Source organism: Neopelma chrysocephalum, unplaced genomic scaffold, assembly GCF_003984885.1.
Source record: "Neopelma chrysocephalum unplaced genomic scaffold, ASM398488v2 Primary Assembly neopelma1_24, whole genome shotgun sequence".
NCBI classification, from domain to species: domain Eukaryota; kingdom Metazoa; phylum Chordata; class Aves; order Passeriformes; family Pipridae; genus Neopelma; species Neopelma chrysocephalum.
Genome location: NW_020897693.1, coordinates 32,531,136 through 32,550,409, shown reverse-complemented (window position 1 = coordinate 32,550,409; position 19,274 = coordinate 32,531,136). Strand labels below are relative to the sequence as shown.

Below are 19,274 nucleotides of genomic sequence, written 5' to 3'. Positions count from 1 at the left end.
CTTCAAAAATAATAAGAAACTGTTTATACAGTTGAAATCAAGTAGAAATAGCCCAAAAATACACATCAATCAGTATCAAGGTGTCATGCTCCACGTAAGACATTCCAAGTAAAAAATACCAAAGATTGTCTCTAAAATCTGTTGCAATAGATTCCTTTCTCCTTAAAGAAGTAAAGGCACAGCCAATGGTACAGGAAACAGCCCGAGGGCACTGAGAGATGACTTGTGAATTGGCTGGAGTCAGTTTAACAAGTTCCATTAAAAGCTATATGTCACTATCTTAAAGAAAACTTACGGTACCCACTGCTCATTTGTATTCTCCTAATTCACTTCAGCACAAACTTACTTGAATCCACTCTTACCATTACTGTAAACTATAACCACTGATTTTTGTACTAGAGAAACAACAGTCAACAGCATATCAGAATCTTTGTTTCTGAGCACTAATAAATATGTGGGGACCATAACTTGATAAAACATTTGTTAATAAGTATTGCACTACTTTCAGCACTGTAATTGAAACGTGTTCCTCATATCATTTCACAGCTAATGCAGAATTTGAACACGGGCCACAGCTAACTAGATTCTTTGAACAAATGTACACTGTTTCCACTGGCTTGAAATCCTGCAGGTTTTTGTGCAGAGATTTTCTCTGAAGTGCTGCTACCTCTGAAAACTGGATCTGATTTCTTGCTCCTCCTTATAGTAAGGAGCAAGGACCTCTAAAGAAACATATGGTAAAAAAAAATCGCCAAATATATTACTCTAAGAACCTGCCCCAACTTGGGAGTGACAACACATAAGGGGAAAATCTGGAATCCTCTCCAGTTAGTACTACCTGAAAACTAATCTTAGTCTGAATTTCCATATTTGCAAAGCTTTTTTCTTTGTTCCTTGTTTAGCACTACTGTGCTCTCCTTTGGTCCAGACTATATGAAAGTTGGAGAAGAAAAACCTCATTTCAGAGTGCTAAGATTTTTAGATGACATTTTAGGCTGCTTCTATTCCCTTAGCATGAGAGTAATCAACCAAGTAAGTTTCTTTTCACAGTTCCTGTTTTGTCAATTTGCTGCTTTTAGTGCCAGGACTCTAAGAATTGTTCACAAGATCATTGCAATTGGCAGGGACCACTGGAGATCACCTTGTTGGCACCTCAATCATTTTTATCAGGAAGCTGTTATTAATGGCCACCAGCAATTTTCCTAGATCACTTGTGTCCTGCTGTTGTCCTTCAGCAGATTATTAGCATTGTTGTAGTCCCCCATAAGAACCAGGACCTTTAAACATGAGGGTTCTTCCTATTGTCTGAAGATGATCCCTGCGGGTCCCTTTCAACTCAACATATTTTGTGACTCTGTGATATTTCACTCAATCCTCTTCCATGCCCCTCCCTCTTACTAGAAGGATCAAGGCTAACACCACCTGGGTTCCCACACCCTCGATCATCACCCCCAGACCCATAGAGTCACACACAATACTTCCCAGGTCACACCAACAGTATCACTAGTGCCTACATGGAAGAGCAGCTGGGGGTAAGATAGTAAGATAAGAATCAGGAGCCTTTCTATAACATCCTGAATATGAGCTGCCAACAAGAAGCAAAGCTCTCTAGAGAACAGGTTGAGTCAGCAGACAGATTTTTATTTTTATTTTTATTTTTAAAACCAGAAGTAAACATGTCCGCATGAGGAGGTAAACATCTCCATTAGCATCTGCACTTCAGGGTAAATCCTTAGGCCATGTCAAGATATGGTGTTTTATGCCTTCAACTGTAAGTTACTGTAGCTTAAAAAAAATAATTTAGAATAGGACTAGACCTGTGTTGGCATTTATTAATGCTAATGCTGCTTCTTTAAGCAATGTACATTTGCAGCACACCTTTCCAGCCAGATTCAATTCCCTCAAGCACATGGCTAAGACTAAGTAGCATCACAGCAAGCCTGTAAGTGGCATTCCCAGACATGTTAGGTGAAACACAGATCTGTTTTTTATCTACTGATTTTGTAAGAGAGAAGATGATGGTAGCCTCTTCCACTCAGAATTGGAAGCACTCTGTCCAAGGGCATTAAGGTGAGAGGTTTTTACTCATTTAATAAAGCTGCAATGTTTTTGTTTGTTTGTTTGTTTGTTTTGGTGGGTTTTGTTTGTGTGTTTGTTTTGGTTTTTTGGTTTTTTTTTGTTAGATGCTAAATTTGTCAGTAGAATGCTTTGGGGAAGACTTTTTGAACACTGTCAGATCAATCGGCATAGGGATTTTCTTTTTAAAAACCACTTTATTCTACATATAGCCCATTACCTCCATGGTAAACTAAGTGGCAATTTTAATCAATGTACTTCAGTGCTTTTCCTCATGCCTCCTGCGAATTGTATTGTGCACTAATTACCAATGCTGTAGACATACACTGGGGAGTAAGTAGCATTTGCAATAATTAGGCTGCACAGGGAATATCAGATAAAGTGTAAAACAGCCCTGCAAGCTTTAGAAAAATGTATGTAGATTTCATTAAGTGGTACCCCCACCGCTGATTCTGGTTCTTGAGTATACTAAACAACTTATTTTCCATATAAAATAGCAAGTTCAGTAGCCCAGATTAATATTTCACTATAAGGATAAGCTGAACAGCTGATCTTCTGTATGTATTTATCTTGAATGAATAGATTGTTCACATTGAGGGAAAGAAAAGCAAATGTTAGGAAGAAGGAATATAAAGACACCAGAATTAAATCTAGGAATTGATTGTGAGGGACATAAGGGGAAGATAATGCTGTCATGGCTTAAAACAGTAAAGGCAGAACAGAATTCAATGTTGTTAAGCTGGGAGTGGTTAAAAAGTCAAGTAAAAACATTGAAACTATCACACTGTGCAGGCACCCGTTATTTCTCATAGCTTCTTCTAAGAAGTGGGGGATTGGCACCAAGATCAGGGAAAGCACTGCATTAGAGAATCCTGTAGCAACAATAAGTGCACAGAAGGTGTAGATTCAACTGGAAGACTAAGGAGGCAGTAGCTTTCCTTGTTTCACCACTCAGCATATTCAGCAGTCCCATCACTGAGCAGAAGCTGAGTGGGCACCTCCTTCCATGTGCTTGTAGTCTTTCAGCACTCCACTAGCCAAACTGCACTGATGAGTTCAGAGGTTTGCAGGGGATCTCCACAGAACAAGAGTAAGGGAAAACAAACAAAACCCAATGGAACATGCACACAGCACCTCAAAATACAGGACTAGCTACAGATTTGCCTGCAGTTGAGTATGAGGACATTGGAAGCCTTAGGTGCATCAAATCAGCTTCAAGTGTAATAGTACTTACCACTTGCTACCTATAGCTTACTGGTATTTGTTTTAAGCTGGTCTGTGGCACAGACATAGTATGTTCTCATCTGTCTGAAAAAGACTGCATGAGTGAACACCCAGAGGGATGGCAGTAAGAGGTATACTAGGAAAAAGAGCAAAAGCAGGAGGGAAGAGAATGAGCTTAAGCAAAGCTGACTGCAAATTTAGCTATGACACTGTGACACTTTCAGATTAAAAACAGGGGAAAAAATGTTGAACAAAACTTTGTGCTATATTTGAGGAAGTGTAACGTCAATTACTATAAGCCTCCAAAATTCAGTGATTGACAAACTATAATTTACTGTTAATCACAGAATCACAGAACAGTTTGGGTTGGAAGGGACCCTAAAGATCATCTAGTTCCAACCCCCCTGCCATAGGCAGGGATACCCCCCACTAGATCATGTTGCCCAGGGCCCCATCCAACTCTGGAAGTGGCTACACTTCCAGAGACTGGGCATCCATAGATTCTCTGGGCAACCTGGTCCAGTGCCTCACTACCCTCTGGGTAAAGAACTTCTTCCTAATATCTAACCTAAATCTCTACTCTTTTAGTTTAACACTGTTCCCCCTTGTCCTATCATATCTGCCTATGTAAAAAGTTGCTCTCTCTCTTTTTTTAATAAGCCCCCTTCAAGTATTGGAAGGCTGCAATGAGGTCTTCCCAGAGGCCTCTCTTCTCAAGGCTGAACAACCCCAGTTCTCTCAGCCTGCCCTCAACAGGAGATGTTATCCAGCCCTCTGATCATCTTCCTGGCCTCCTCTGGATCTGCTGCAACAAGTCTACGTCTTTCTTGTGCTGGGGGCCCCAACCTGGATGCAGCACTCTATGTGAAGTCTCACAAGGGCAGAGTGGAGGGGTAGAATAATTTCCCTTGACCTGCGGGCCACACTTCTTTTGATGCAGCCCAGGACGGATTGGTCTATCTGGGCTGCAATCATGTATTTTTAATTCTCAGTCTAAACAACAACACAGCTTCAATGTCAATGGGGTTTTTTTGTGTTTGCATAATACCAAAAATTTTTAATTTTAAACAAGAGGGAATATTCACTATCCAACAAACTATAAAAGCAGAGCCACCCTGGCCCTGCCAAACTAACTTTTCTCGCTAGAATAACAGGATACACTTCCCACAGTTTAAAAATACTTGATCTTGCCCCACCTGCAAATCACACATCTACCACACTTGCTGCAATAACTATGCATGTAAAAGCATAGTTTAGAACTTCACCTTCTTTTTATTTTCACTAGACTAATTGCTATTCTTTTTTATTGACTTTCAAATTATCTAGTTTTTTTGGTACATTAATTATATTGCATATGTAACCTGATAGCCACTAACCTTTCAAGCTATGCAAATGAAATTAGTACTATGGCCGAATATTCCTTCATGAGGTGAAAATGATGAGTCAACTGTTTTGCCAAAAGACAAACATTCATTCACTTGCCTATTTAACTACTGGAATTTCTACAGAACAGAATAACTGTGAAAAACTCAGATTGCTTGACAGTTCACCCTTTACTGAATGATTAAAAGGTATAAATCCTGAAAATGAGTGGGAACCAAAATGAAAGGATTTTATAGGCATAAATATGCAAAGAAAGAAAATTAGTTTGTTGGAAGAAATACTATTGCCTGGCATAAGTGAAAAGAGTTGGTTTACATTTTATGCATTTTCAGAATGCCTGTAATTTCCTTTTTCATTCATATTTCAGTTGACACAGATGCAATACACATGATTTACATGGATATGTCAAAGGGTGCTCATTATTTTTTACTTTTTCCTCACTATTTTATCTTTCCCACAATATGCAAACAAATTTTCAGAGTTAGTATTAGGAAAAGTTGCTGTACTTTATTTTCAAGAAGAAAATAATTCCTGTTTCTGGAAAACAATTACAAAAGCTCAGTAAAAAAAATACAAGGTCAATAATAAACATGTTCTCCAAAACAAAGAAGAAGAAGAAGTGCAGCTTTACTTGTCTTTGGACTTACTACAGATTTACTTATGTTAGGAATTATTTAGACCTTTAGTGTAGTATACTGAGAACCAATATCTTGCAATGAAGAGCAAATGGTTGTCCCTTCATGAAGCACTTTTTCTAATGTTTAAAGAAAACTGGGCAAAATTCAAGATGATTATTCAGCAGGACTCTAAAATCTCACTAGAGCACTTCTGTAGCACGGTAGAATGGCAGTCACAACAATCTGATTAAAAGCAAAGACTGAGCTCAGAGTAGTTTTGTAATACAAAGCTAATTCCTTTTATTTCTTAGTGTTCTACCCAGCCAAAATACCATGTACAACCAGCTAAGCCTTTGCAGTAACAAAGAGGAAATCACTATGTAGATGCATTGGATGCTCAGTGCCCCATTAGTACATGACCATAGTGCTCTGCTGATTCCAGCCAGGACTGGGTTAACTTTTTGTAGTAGCCTGAAGGGGGTATGGCTAGGATGAAAAGGTTATTCTATACCACCTCACATCACTGCTGAGGGCATGGAGGGGGGGGGGAAGGGAGTCTCTTCCAGGGAGAAGCGGTTCCTTCTCTGTTCAGAAAATGCAATCTGTGTGAATCATTTCTTCTCTTATACCTTCTGTCATTAGTATTGTTGATGCTACTGTTTGTTTTCTTATCTCATTGCTGTTTCCAGTAAATTCTTCTTATCTCAACCTGTGATCTTTGCCTTTTGTGCTTCCCATTGGATGTGGGAGGGGGAACAGCATGTGTTTTTTTAGTGGGAGTACTAAATTGGAGAACACCATTCCTAAACCATGACAGCCTTTTTGGTGCCCGATGTGAGGCACAAAGGCTTGAGATAATAACAGATCTGCCCAGAGTGGCTTGGAAACAAATTTGATCTAAGCATTTGCTGTATTAGGTATGGAGCTACTGGTCACAATGGTGCTTGGTCTGATCATTGGGTTGTAGTACCTGGCCCTGTATATACTCCCATATCTGCTCCTCGTGATTATCTTTTTCAGAGCAGGGAGAGGAATCAGGATTGCTTTGTTGATGTACTGTGAAATATCAGCTTATGACATGATAACATCATAGGCAATGAGGGTCGTTTGGGATATTTCTTCAGTGTTGCTCTACTACCCTTACCTCGGGCGCTGAGTCCATTAATAACCTTACCCAGTCTGTGGGAAGAACAAGGGAGGGTGATTCTCCCCTTTTTCCTCCTTCAGGCCTGTTACAACAGATTTTGAGAATTCTGAATTCCCTTCAGAGGTTAAGGAAAGCATTATCTTGTTCCAAAGTCTGCCAGGTCTCCTCAGTGTGGTCCACAACATGTTTAGAGTCAAGAAAGAGATTTCTAGGAAGGTCATTCAGAGATTTGCCCTGAGGGTGGATAGTGACTAGTTGCATGGAATGGGGGAGAAAATGGATCAGTCTGGGGGGAAATTCTATGCTCCAAACATTTGGAAGTTCACCCCTGAACAACTACAAGATCCTGATAAAGTGACAGAATATTTGCAAGGAGAACGCTGTGACAACTCCAGAGAGGGGCAACTTATTGCAGTATGTTGGGCCCTGGCTACTATATATCGAACACTGCTCAATGCTAGACAGCACCCTCAGGGGAAGGAGGAGGAAACCAGACCAACAGGCACTGTGGCTACTCAAACTGCAGGGGAACTACCTGAACGAGGGGAACAACCTGTGCCAGTAGTAGTCACTCCCACACAGAAGAAGAAATCCAAGACCAAATCAGTTCTCTTAGTGAGGGATGAAGAGGAAGCAGGGTCCTCAGAACAGGAGCAAGAGGCAGGGCCAGAGATAATCACCCGACCCCTATCCCTGGGTGAGCTGTGAGATATGTGAAAAGATTTCAGCCACCAGTCAGGAGAGCCCCTGGTGACCTGGCTGCTCTGATGCTGGGATATCACAGTCCATGATATGAAACTAGATGGTAGTGAAGCCAAGCAACTGCGATCCCTGTCCCAGGGCATGGGCACTGACAAGGCGATTGGGAAGAGGACAGAAACTCTCTGCCTCTGGAGGTGACTCCTGTCAAGCATGAGGGAAAGGTATTCTCTCAAGGATGACCTAATGGGGTGTCCAAGCAGGTGGAAGGCCATGAAGAAAAGTATCCAGTACCTGAGAGAACTGGCTGTGCTGGAGGTAGTCTATAGGGATACAAACAATGAGCACTCCCCACAATTCATGTGGCAGAACTTTTTACAGAGAATGCCATCATTGTGTGCCAACTCATTGGCATTGATGTCAACGAAAGAAGGAGAACAAACAGTGCTTCGGGTGACTACCCAACTCTGGCAATATGAAAAGCATCTTTTCTCCTCCCAACTGACCTGGGCTGTGGAAAAGACTGTGCAAGACTGTGGAGAGATTTGAAAGACTCGAGCAAGTTAGAGAGGAAAGGTCCCATGCCCCACCAGTACAGACCAGAGTCTCTGCTATTGGGAGCAAACACCCCCCTGCTCGAGAGAGAGGGGACACACCATGGGCTAACCTGTGGTTTTACCCACATGACCACAGAGAAAGTGGTATGGAAAACCCACCTCTGCCCCAGCAGCACAGGTACAAGAGTTGAGAGGAAGAAAAACACCACAGGAAATTCTCTGAGGATAAATGCAGCTCCAGTTTCCAGAGGGTAAGTCCTCAAACAGAATAGGAGGGCTGATGTTACTTCTGATCCTCTTGAAGGGACCTCCAGCTCACACTTACAAATGAGCAATGAGTACTATGACCAGGACTAAGGGGGCCCTGTCTCCAGCCAGGTAGAGGAAAGGGACAATCAGACCTGCTGGAGTGTGTGGATCTGATTGCCTGGCACATCAGACCCACAAGTGTATAAGGCTTCAGTTGACACAGGCGCCCAATGAACCCTGATGCCATCAAGATATGTGGGGTAGAATCCATCTCTATTTTTGGGGTGACAGGGGATCCCAACACCTGACTGTACTGGAAGCTGAAATGAGCCTGACTAGGAACAAATGGCAAACACACCCCATTGTGACTGGCCCAGAGAGGGGGTATTTCAAGGACCCAAAAGGGCATCATTGGGCTTTGGGGACAGCTGCTGTGGAGAAGAGGCAATTAGACAGCTGAATACCTTGCCTAGTCTCTCAGAGGACCCTCTGCTTTGGGACTGCTGAGGGTTGAAGAACAACAGGTACCAATTGCTATCCCAACAGTGCACTGTCAACACCTCCACACCAACCAGGAATCTGTGACCCCCATCCATGAGATGATTCGTGAACTGGAGAGCCAGGGAATGCTCAGCAAAACTCACTCACCCTTTCATAGTCCTACGTGGTCAGTGCATTAGTCCAATGGAGAGTGGAGACTGAATGTAGATTATTGTGGCCTGAACGACATCACACCTCAACTGAGCGACGCTGTGCCGGACACACTGGAACTTCAGTAGGAACTGGAGTCCAAGGCAGTAAAGTGGTGCCACCATCGACATTGCTAATGTATTCTTCTCCATTCCTTTAGCAGCAGCAGAGGGCAGGCCACAGTTTGCTTTCACCTGGAGGGGCGTCCAGCACACCTGGAACCGACTGGCCCAGGAGGGTAAACACAGCCCCACTATTTACCATGGACTGATCCAGACTGCACCGGAAAAGGGTGAGGCTCCAGAACACTTACAGTACATTGATGACATCATCGTGTGGGGCAACACAGCAGAGGAAGTTTTTGAGACAAGGGAGAAGATAATCCCTATCCTCCTGAAGGCTGGTTTTGCCATAAAGCAAAGTAAGGTCAAGGGACCTGCCCAGGAAATTCAGTTTTTAGGAGTAAAATGGCAAGATGGATGTCATCAGATTTCAATGGACGCAGTCAACAAAAGAGCAGCTATGTCCACACCAGCCAGCAAGAAGGAAACACAGGCTTTTCTAGGTGGAGGATGCATATTCCAGATTACAGTCAGATTGTAAGCCTTCTTTATCATATGACATGAAGGAAGAACAATTTTAAGTGGGGTCCTGAACAACAACAACCTTTTGAAAAATTCAACAGGAGCTTGTTCATGCAGTAGCCCTTGGGCCAGTCAGGACAGGACAAGATGTGAAAAACGTTCTCTACACTGCAGCCAGGGAGAATGGTCCTTCCTGGAGTCTCTGGAAAAAGTACCCAGGGAGACTCGAGGATGAACTCTGGGGTTCTAGAGTTGGGGATACAATGGATCCAAGGCCTGTTACACCCCAACTGAAAAAGAGATACTGGCTGCTTATGAAGTGGTTTGAGCTGCTTCAGAAGGGATTGGCAGTGAAGTACAGCTCCTCCTGGCACCCTGACTGCCAGTGCTGGGCTGGATGTTCAAAGGGAAAGTCCCTTACATACATCATGCCACTGATGCTATGTGGAGTAAGTGGGTCGTGCTGATCACACAGCAAGCTTGAACAGGAAAATGCAATTGCCCAGGGATCTTGAACATCATTACTAAACGGTTTGATGGTGAAAATTTTGGATTATCATCAGAAGATGATGAGGAGAAGGTGACATGCTGAGAAGGCCCCATCATATAATCAGCAACCAGAAAATGAAAAGCAATACAGTCTCTTTACTGATGGTTCCTGCTGTATTGTAAGGGATACATGAAAAATGGAAAGCTGCCATATGGAGTTCTACACGGCAAGTTGCAGAAGCTATTGAGGGACAAGGTGGATCAAGTCAGGCTGCAGAGCTGAAACCCATCTAGCTGGCTTTAGGTATCGCCGAATAAGAGAAACGGCCAGCACTCTACCTCTACACTGACTCCTGGATGGTAGCAAATGCTCTGTGGGGGTTGGCTGGACCAATGGAAAAAGATCAATTGGCAGCACAGAGGTAAATCCGTCTGGGCTGCTGAGTTGTAGCAAGACATCACTGCCCTGGTAGAGAAGTTAGCTGTAAAAGTGTGTCATGTAGATGCACACACATCCAAGAGTTGGGCTACTGAAGCACATCACAAGAACGGACAGGTGGACTGATTTGCCAAGATTAAAGTGTCTCAGGTGGATCTGGACTGGTAACATAGGGGTGAATTATTTCTGGCTCAGTGGGTCCATGATGCCTCAGGTCATTAGGGAAGAGATGCAACATACAGATAGGCTCATGATCAAGGGGTGGACTTAACCATGGACACTATCTCCCATCTTATCCATAACTGTGAAACATGTGCTGCAATCAAGCAGGCCAAGCAGGTAAAGCCTCTGTATAGATGTGCAGTATGCAATACATACAAACTTCCTGTAACTTCAATATTAGGCAGAATAAATAAAATAACATTTTTTAAAATTATATTGACTATCATTCTAGTACAGAGGACTTCCAAACAATTAAAACTGTCCTAGAAGTCAGTCAGGTGAGCAGAACAATACAATTCAAATGCTTGTTCTCTGCCTGCAGAGAATCATTTAAGTTGTTCAAAAAAAACAAACAAAGAGAACAACGTATTCTTATTAGGATTTTGTTTAGAAAGTTATCTGCAAATGAAATAAGAATAACCAAATTTACATATGCATTAATGTATTTGTTTGCTCTATATCCCATAACATATACATACACACACACCAAAAAAAGAGGCTTGAAAATATTTTGTCTGCTAAAATACATACAAAACTCAGAAGTGTGATGGTTTTTTTAAAGGTTTTTCATTCCTTAAAGGAATCTAAAGAGAACAGTGAATTCTGTGTTAGCAATTTAAGTGGGGGACATCTGTGTTACTTTGAATGCTTCTTTATTCACCTGCACTTGAGTGGAACCCAGCAACAGCCTTCATAAAGAAATAAATTTAGAAGATTAGGAACAGTTTGAGTTATTCTGGCAAAGGCAATTTTTTACAATTCTCTGAGGATTCTGATTATTTTAGTAATGATGTTTCCCTTGCCTATCTCTCTCACTAAGTCTTTTGTCCTCCTCTTTTGCATCTAAACAGCAATTGTGTAGAAACTGTTGAATATTTAAAACAGAAAAATGCTTCTCCGTCTTTAAAATATGTGTCCAATCATTACTTTGGTATTCACTGCAGTTAATCGTGATGCATTTATTAATGTGTAAATACTAGACATTTCCTTTGGCATTCCACTCTCCGTTTGCAATTCATTAACATATTGTTAATTTAAAATACTAGTCTCTGAGAAGACATCAGATTTTCATTGGATTGGTCTCAAACTTGAAAAAGCATTTTTATATTCTGAATGCATCAAAACAGCAAAATCTCTAGGCAGATACTAAGTGGGATTCACTGAAACACAATGTTAGTTCTAATGGACGGATGATTGTGTTTGGTCTTTTGAAACTTTGAAGTATAGGTAAGTCTTGATCACACAAATTAATAAATCCTAAAGCTGGAGTTAACAATAACCATTACACCCAAATTCTGCAGCTTAGCCCAGCCAATTTTTCAAAAGGTCAGGTTGTGAACTGGAGAAGATCAGGGAGGTCCACCGCATAGCTTTGTTGCCAGGCATCTCTCGTCTGGATTGTTGCAGGCATTTATTAGTATTCGTCAGCAGACTCAACAAAGCAAACAAGAAATTCAAGCACGAATAATAAAATGAAATGCTGCTATATAACCCTTTGTCATTCAGCAAATATGGGACTTTTTAGCTACATTGTTCCTAAACCTGGGTTACTACTTTAATTTTTCTCCACAGTGCTGACTGAATGAGTATGCATGTGTGTTAAATGCAGAGCTCCCTTAACAACTGCAGGACTGCCATTTAATCTGCTGGTAGATGGACCATTTCCTGTGGGAACTCTAGCTATGATTTCCAGATCCACCAAATAAATCTCAGATTAAGATTCCAAATGAAACCTGCCTTTGGCAGATAAAAAATGTCAAGATGGATATAAACAGTAAAATTATAAATTATCTAGGTGTTGCACGATGACTTGATGTGCGTTTTTTGTTTACACTTTCCCTGATATCACAACTATACAAAGGCATTCATCAAATGTCACACTTTCATAATACTGGAGGCATCATTAAAACTGTTTGGCTAAGGACCTTGAAGTGTTTAAGCAGTAGCTCAAAAGTATATTTGTGCAAAGTAGAAGAATAAATTTACATATCAGCAGCAGCTCATAAGGGATGGGTAAATATTCTGTTTATCTCTCATTGTAATTCAGGTTAGTTTAAATACAGGGTTTCGGGATATCATTACAGCCTATATGGAGTCATTACATAATTTCCAAACATAGTGTCTTGCTGGAGTTTTACTAAGCATGCTGTGTTTATGTTTTCTAAACCAGCTAAAAACAAAGTAAACCCTCACACCCCATTTGTCTTTTGCTATTGTCATATTATACAATTGCTTTTCACATATAACCCTTTCATTATCTAAATCTTAATGATCCAGAACTCCCTTTTATCTAGGCAGGGTCATGTTTCCTGATGCCCATTAATTATAGCAAAAATTCTCTTATCCAAATGTACTCAACCTCTCCTACCACAAACAACTAAGGTTTTGCTGAATTAGAGTTCTAAACAAAATCCCAGGAAACTACACCTTTAGTAGTGAAAAAGTGTAATTTAAAGTGTCTGACATAAAAGAAAGGTCGCTCTTACATAAAGTGGCCATAAGACACCTTGCCCTCACATCCTTTATTCCAAGTAATGGTCTACTAAAGATGCAGGTGAACTCACATATAAGTCTCCCTGAAGGGCCTTTTATTTAATGACATTTTTGCTATGTCTTTGCTCTTAAGCTGCATTGTAGCTGTTATAAAAATAGAGTTAATGAAGGTTTCTAAAGAAGAAAATAACCAAATTCCTCTTGCACTTGTGCTAGGTCTTCTAAAGCTCCTTCTGAAGCACTAAAAAATTACCATGGCTATAAGTGCTGTTCTCTCTGAAGCACATTTCAAGACATTCTGAAGTTAGCTGCACTCATATTTTACACACTTAAATGATTCAAAGTGCAATACTTCAAAGGGTGCATTCTCTCCATCCTTACTGGTTGCACCACTCAGTGCAGATAAGGCACTACACATTTTGAGCGTACTATAAAGGTTTGAACAAAATCATATTCACAACACTGCAGTGAGTCAGGAAAATACTGGATATCTAATTTTGCTTCTGATGAGGAGCCTTTCTGCATGCAGCCTGGCCAGAAATGCACTGTATTCAACCTCTCAAAATGTACAGGGAAAGAAATGGGATGAAAAAAGGAGAGATGAGAATTTATACACATGGAAGGGTGACTATATTTACAGGAAAGACCAAGCAATATTAGCTCATTCTTATCTTCTAAGCCATGGCACACTATTCCCGCTTTTTCCATGGAAGATATTCTCTTCATCTCCCACACACAGTGTTGCTCAACAGTTACTAGCCGTTCTTCCTGTGTTTTACTCATGAAAGTTCATCTTCTCAGCCTCCTTTCTGGCTTTTACACCATAGAGAGAAACCTGCAACTATGTTTGCCACTTTGCAAGGGGACCTCTGACAGCTAGCACACTGTGAGCTTGATGCTGAAATCACAGCACACATTGCAGACACTGATCAATTGAGCCACATGGGTGTAGAGGACTCTGCCTCTGCATATCACATAGATTTTTTCTGCATTCTGCCCATGCAATATCCAGGCCTTCTTTCTTTCCCAGGTAAACAGCACTCTTTATTGCTAAAAGAGGGTAGGAGAGGGAGAACAGGCTCACAGTACCTCCTGTTGAGGCATGTAAAAGAAGAAATAAGACTTCAATATGTCAAGTATGGTTTATTCTTACTCTATTATAACCTTGGAAGAAGGGCTTTAGATTTACTTCAGAGTGTTTACAGCTGTAGTTGGTATATTCTGGAGAAAGAGGAAGCAGCACCTTTACCATTAGCTGCTTTTTGACCCAACTAGAGCATTAGATGAAAAACCTTTACAATACCATATTACTCTCAAAGCTTTCTTTACCCATTCATCTTTGTGTGTGTCAAAGTCACACAATAGTAATTCCAGACAAAAAAATCCCGTTTAATTACTATTACAAAAACAACCCCCCAAAAAAGCACATTAAAATCATTACACGACTAGAAAAGCTTTCTACTTCTAAGATAGTCAAAGTTAGCAAAAAAAGATGATTCATTTGACTTAACTATGCATATGACTGTAAATTTCCTCAATTACCATGAATGTAAGACTCCCAAAAAACAGCTCCCCACAAGATAAAACACTTCCTTTCCAAATTTCCCTGCACAAGCTGATTCTGCAGTTCTGTTTCAATTTGCATTATCACATCTCTTTAAAGCCAGTCTCCAGACACGCAATTTTAAGTATATTTACAAGCTGTGCAACCATTCTTTTGAAGTTACATGGAAAGTTCCTATATGGATGATAACTAAGAGTTGTCATCAAATTCCTACAAGTGAAATTGGTTCACTGTTTACATTTCAATATGTGCTTTAAGCAGTGGTTTAGAAATACATACATTTATTTCTACGAAAAATATAATAACCACCTTTTAAGAAAGCAAACCACTTTGCCATTAAAATTATTCAGTCTCTTACCTTGTTTTCTTCTGGAGTCAGTAAAACTCTGATTAATGATGAAAAAATGGATGCTTAGACACATGACATAAGCAAAAACATTACAACAGTGAAAGACCATATAATACAGAAGGAGGATAGCTGCACCCATTCAAATGTGGTACATGATATGAGTCAAATGAGACACAAATTTAACTCCAGTATTTGGACACTCACCACCTTCCTATCCTGCTAACTCTTTTGGAAAACTGCCATACGGAGTCCTGAATGTATATGTAAGTAAAAAAATCACCCAATTTCAGGTTCCCTCTTGTGCTGTCGCAGTATAAACGGTTGTGTAGTTTCTATCATGGATGTAAACCCTGCTCAAGTAATAACTCCACCAAGATGCAATGTGCTTCCCCACACCCACCATCACTGCAATGCAAAGATATGCACCTATTTGCCAATAGAAGTTTATTTCCATAATGGAATACTATTCTGGCTTTTCTAGCTTGGATCCTGAATATTTTTCACTTTGAAATGACATAGTCTTCACCGATCTGCTGCCAGTGCTCCTGGTACATTCTCTCAAGTATCCTTAGAGAGATATGAAAAAAGGCACTAACCTCCAATTAAAAACTAGGTGCTGTGGAAATAAACAGTGCATTTAAATTAGATACAAATAAAAAATAACAAACTTTGCACATAAACTGTTCTTTAATTCTTCCTAATGTACTACAACAAAGTCTTCAATCCACACAGGGATACTATACTCCAAACAACTCAGGAAGTTAAAAAGAAAATCAGATATCAAACACTTCAGATATATTCCTCTTAAACACCACCTTCCTTTCAATTATTTTATTTTATAACATCTATTAACAGGTTACATATTATCCCACGTAACTGCTGTAAACCTACCTCTTCTCTGTATCTAATGTTTTTGCTACTTTTTTAAAATTCTCATTGCTTGACTGAATTTTCATCTAGTCGGCTGAATTTAATCTCAGATTTGCTTTACCATCCTTATTTGTTGACAAATAATTTAATCTCCAATATTTCAGTACGTTATTAAAAATTTGAATAAATCATTATGGGGTTATTCTAAACCCAGCTTTTAAACTTCCAAGTTACAAGCAAGGAACATCTAAATACAGTACAGTACCTGATGTACAAAGGAAAGGTACCATGAGGACAAAGCAAGCAGAACACAAAATGGTACACTCTTCAACACAGACATTTAAACAGAAAATGAAAAACAGCTGTGATTTAGTAATACAATGAAAAAATGCACCAGAATGTCTACCAAGGGCACTTACTAAACATTATGCTATTGAAATTTAGCTATTACCTTTATGATAAGTGAATGTAATTTAGCTGTTAATAAGCAAAAAAAAGAAATTCCTCATCCAAACAAGTATGATGACATGAAATTTACCCATAATCCCTTTTTCTAACTTTCCTAGGAGCAAAAGTATAAAGAATTACATGACTTATTAATGATTAGCTAAAAAAGTGTATAATTTTTACTTTTGTCTATATAACAACATCTATTGGATACATGGATCTGTAAGTGTTAGCTTGGAAGAAATAGTTTTCTAAACAGATAAAAATATTAATTTAATGGATCAAAAAATAATACACATGAAACTCAGATTTTAAAAAAATCTGTGAGCAGCAGCAGAACACCATTTCTTGCAATTAGACAGAAAATATTTCACAGAGAATCAGCTTATAGTATTCATTTGTCTACTTTGGAAAACTTAACCTTTTGAACCATTCTTAGGGTATGCTGACCCCTAAAGGTCTAAAAATACTAAACCTGATTAAGCCATTACACATTTAAATCATCAGAATACAATTCTCCACTGTTATTCCATCATGACTATTTTTGTTTACAGACTATATAATTCAAAAACTTTTTAACTTCACTCAATAACAGCTCAAAATTCCATAAATTAAAAGGGGTCAATAAGTAGTTTATTTTACAGAATAATATAGATAGGAATCCTTTTACAGATGAAAGAAAAGCATCATCTCCAAGATGGAGCATTTCTTTTTTCTTCTAAACAGATTCTTCATGAGAAACTTGACATTTATTATCTTTTGAGAGAGAATACATAGCATAAAATTAAAAAAAAGGAAATACACAAGATGCTATCAGACTTTGATATAGAGGGAAACTTTGATGTTGACACACCTATTCCATTTTGGTTTTTTTTAACCTACACATAGTCACTTAGTGGCACCAATCCACCCTTAACTGAAGGTCTCCTTCCCTTTCTTCCTTCTGCACATTATTATCTATTCACAAGCCACTTTCTGACAATGCTCTTCTCCAAAGTCAGTTGTGTAATGTACTCTCAAATTCAGTGTTTTTTTTTTCCTTAAGTTTCTGCCATGAAACATAGAAGAATGTATCTGTGAACAATTGTGTTTGGTCAACCAAATACAAAAAGATTTTCCCATCCTAATGGAGACGAAAACTCCACAAACCATGGAAGTTGCAAGTTAAACAAGGCCCCCTTTACCTTCAAGCCTTACCTTACTGTCTACGTTCACTTGAGGTATTAATGAGAAACTAGTTAATACTAGTAGATGGCTTAATCATACCCTAGCCAGGAGTGAATAACCAAGAAAGCTACTTTAAGACAGAGCTTCAGATTTATTGTAAACCATTACAGAAAAAATGCTGAAAAGTAAAATGCAATCTACAGACCCAGATTTTAAATAAGACTTCTCAAAGCTACACAAAAACATTTTCAATAATCCAGAAAATAAAGGTGAAGCTTTACATTCATGTAGCTGCTCTCCTGTTACCCCAAATATTTTTAAGGGGTAGTGTGTGGTTCTGAGGGGTTTTTTTATTTCTTTTCTTCCAAAGTCAGTCATACATTAGCAAGAATAAATACATTCCAGTCACTGCCTAGCACTGGTACAACACCAGAGGTTCCTTATTAAGATCTTTAAAGTCCCTACCTTTTGACCAGTTCTCCATTTGTGCTTTTGAACTTGTTTGATCTGGCACTGAGTCCAGTTTTTGCTTGAAGATTTCAGAGCTAAAATAAAGCAAACTTTACATAAATAAACTTGGAACACACCTATACTTTGCCTTCATTTGATGGAAAATTTACAAGACAAATCATTTAAAAATATTTATAACAGGACAATAAAGTCTGCATACTTTAACAGTCAGTGAAAAATTATATTTGTCAGTAAAATATTTTTCTTCACTCATCTAATTTTTATAATTGTTTGGTTCAGCTGTTTCTTCCATGTAACACCTTTGTTGAAATATTTATTCAGGTTTTTTTCTTCTGGAGTCTGGCTTTGGAGGTACATGTTACTGAGCACAGTCCAAATCACACCAAGTAGTCCCACCAGAGGCAATGAGACTGCTCACTTTGGTAATTATTACAGATGATGGTAGCGCTTCACTTTACAGCATTCTTTTTCCTGCTTTAATTTCCTAGATAAAAGTGGCCCTAGATAAAGTGGTCCATGATCACTCCAACTCCGAATTTGCAGGTCTTTCTAAACAGCTAAATAATGCATCCTAATATTTGCATACATATTGGTTCAGAATACAGTTAATTACACTGTTTCAGTATTTCATATAATCAAAGATCTTCAAGAAATAACCCTCAATACTCAAAAATAAGATCTACAGTAAAATGTTATGCCAGGCATCATCTTGGGTGTTAAAATATATGCTCCTTATGTGTTAAAAATCCAACTATATTCTGTATCTCAAGGAAATCTAAATAAATCTGTAATCTTGCTAACACAGTACGCTTACCGCAAATTTTATTACTTACTCAAGAACGTTTTTTAGAAAGTATTGTACAAAGGACAATTTTTCATCTTTAACTATGCAGTTGTGCTTATTTTGTATGTTTTCCCTGCTATTTTTTTTAACATTTATTAAAAAGATAAAACACGTGACTTGAAGAGACAGTGGCTGGATCATGGAAACACCTGGAGAGTGTCATTGTGCTGAAAAATGTGAGAGTTAAAAAAATATTTAAGGACATATTTTAAAATTCAAGCATATTATACCAAGACACATGTTCTAACAAATAAAGCAGCGGAAGAAATTATTTTCCTGTACAACACCAAAAAGGCAAAAATTTTCATTTTTATCTTTAAGATTATAAACAAATTTAATTGTACAAATGCTTAAAATTCAACACTAACATTTACATTAAGCATTCAAGAAATACATATTTAGCTCATATTTGTTGTTGACTATAAATGTGCATGATAAAAAAAAGGCATAGAATTTGATGTGCTTAGGTCTTAACAAAAAATAACAACTTCACCTCATATTGTGGAACACTGAGTTTCTTACAAGAATCCCTCAAATGAAGCTGATGTTTCTTCTTCAATTCTGTGTAACTGTGTTGATTTGAAGTTGGCAATCTTTTCCTAAGTTCCTCATTTACTTTTGGATTAGCTGAAAATATAGAAGGTTATTAATATCAAGAAATAGGTTTCTGTCAATGAAGCCATTTCCCTACAT

General features: G+C 38.9%; 1 protein-coding gene across 9 annotated transcripts in view; it reads right to left on the bottom strand.

The window, feature by feature from the left end:
• The window catches only part of MIPOL1 (mirror-image polydactyly 1), a 195,361-nt gene that overhangs the window by 151,989 nt on the left and 24,098 nt on the right, over positions 1-19,274 (bottom strand). For all 9 annotated transcript variants that reach the window (XM_027671033.1, XM_027671016.1, XM_027671025.1 and 6 more), the window contains 2 exons: positions 19,075-19,208; positions 17,732-17,811 (listed from right to left, as the gene is read on the bottom strand). In XM_027671033.1, coding sequence (XP_027526834.1) covers positions 17,732-17,811; positions 19,075-19,079 — 85 coding nt within the window. In that variant the 5' untranslated portion in view covers positions 19,080-19,208. The remainder of the gene's footprint in view (positions 1-17,731; positions 17,812-19,074; positions 19,209-19,274) is intronic.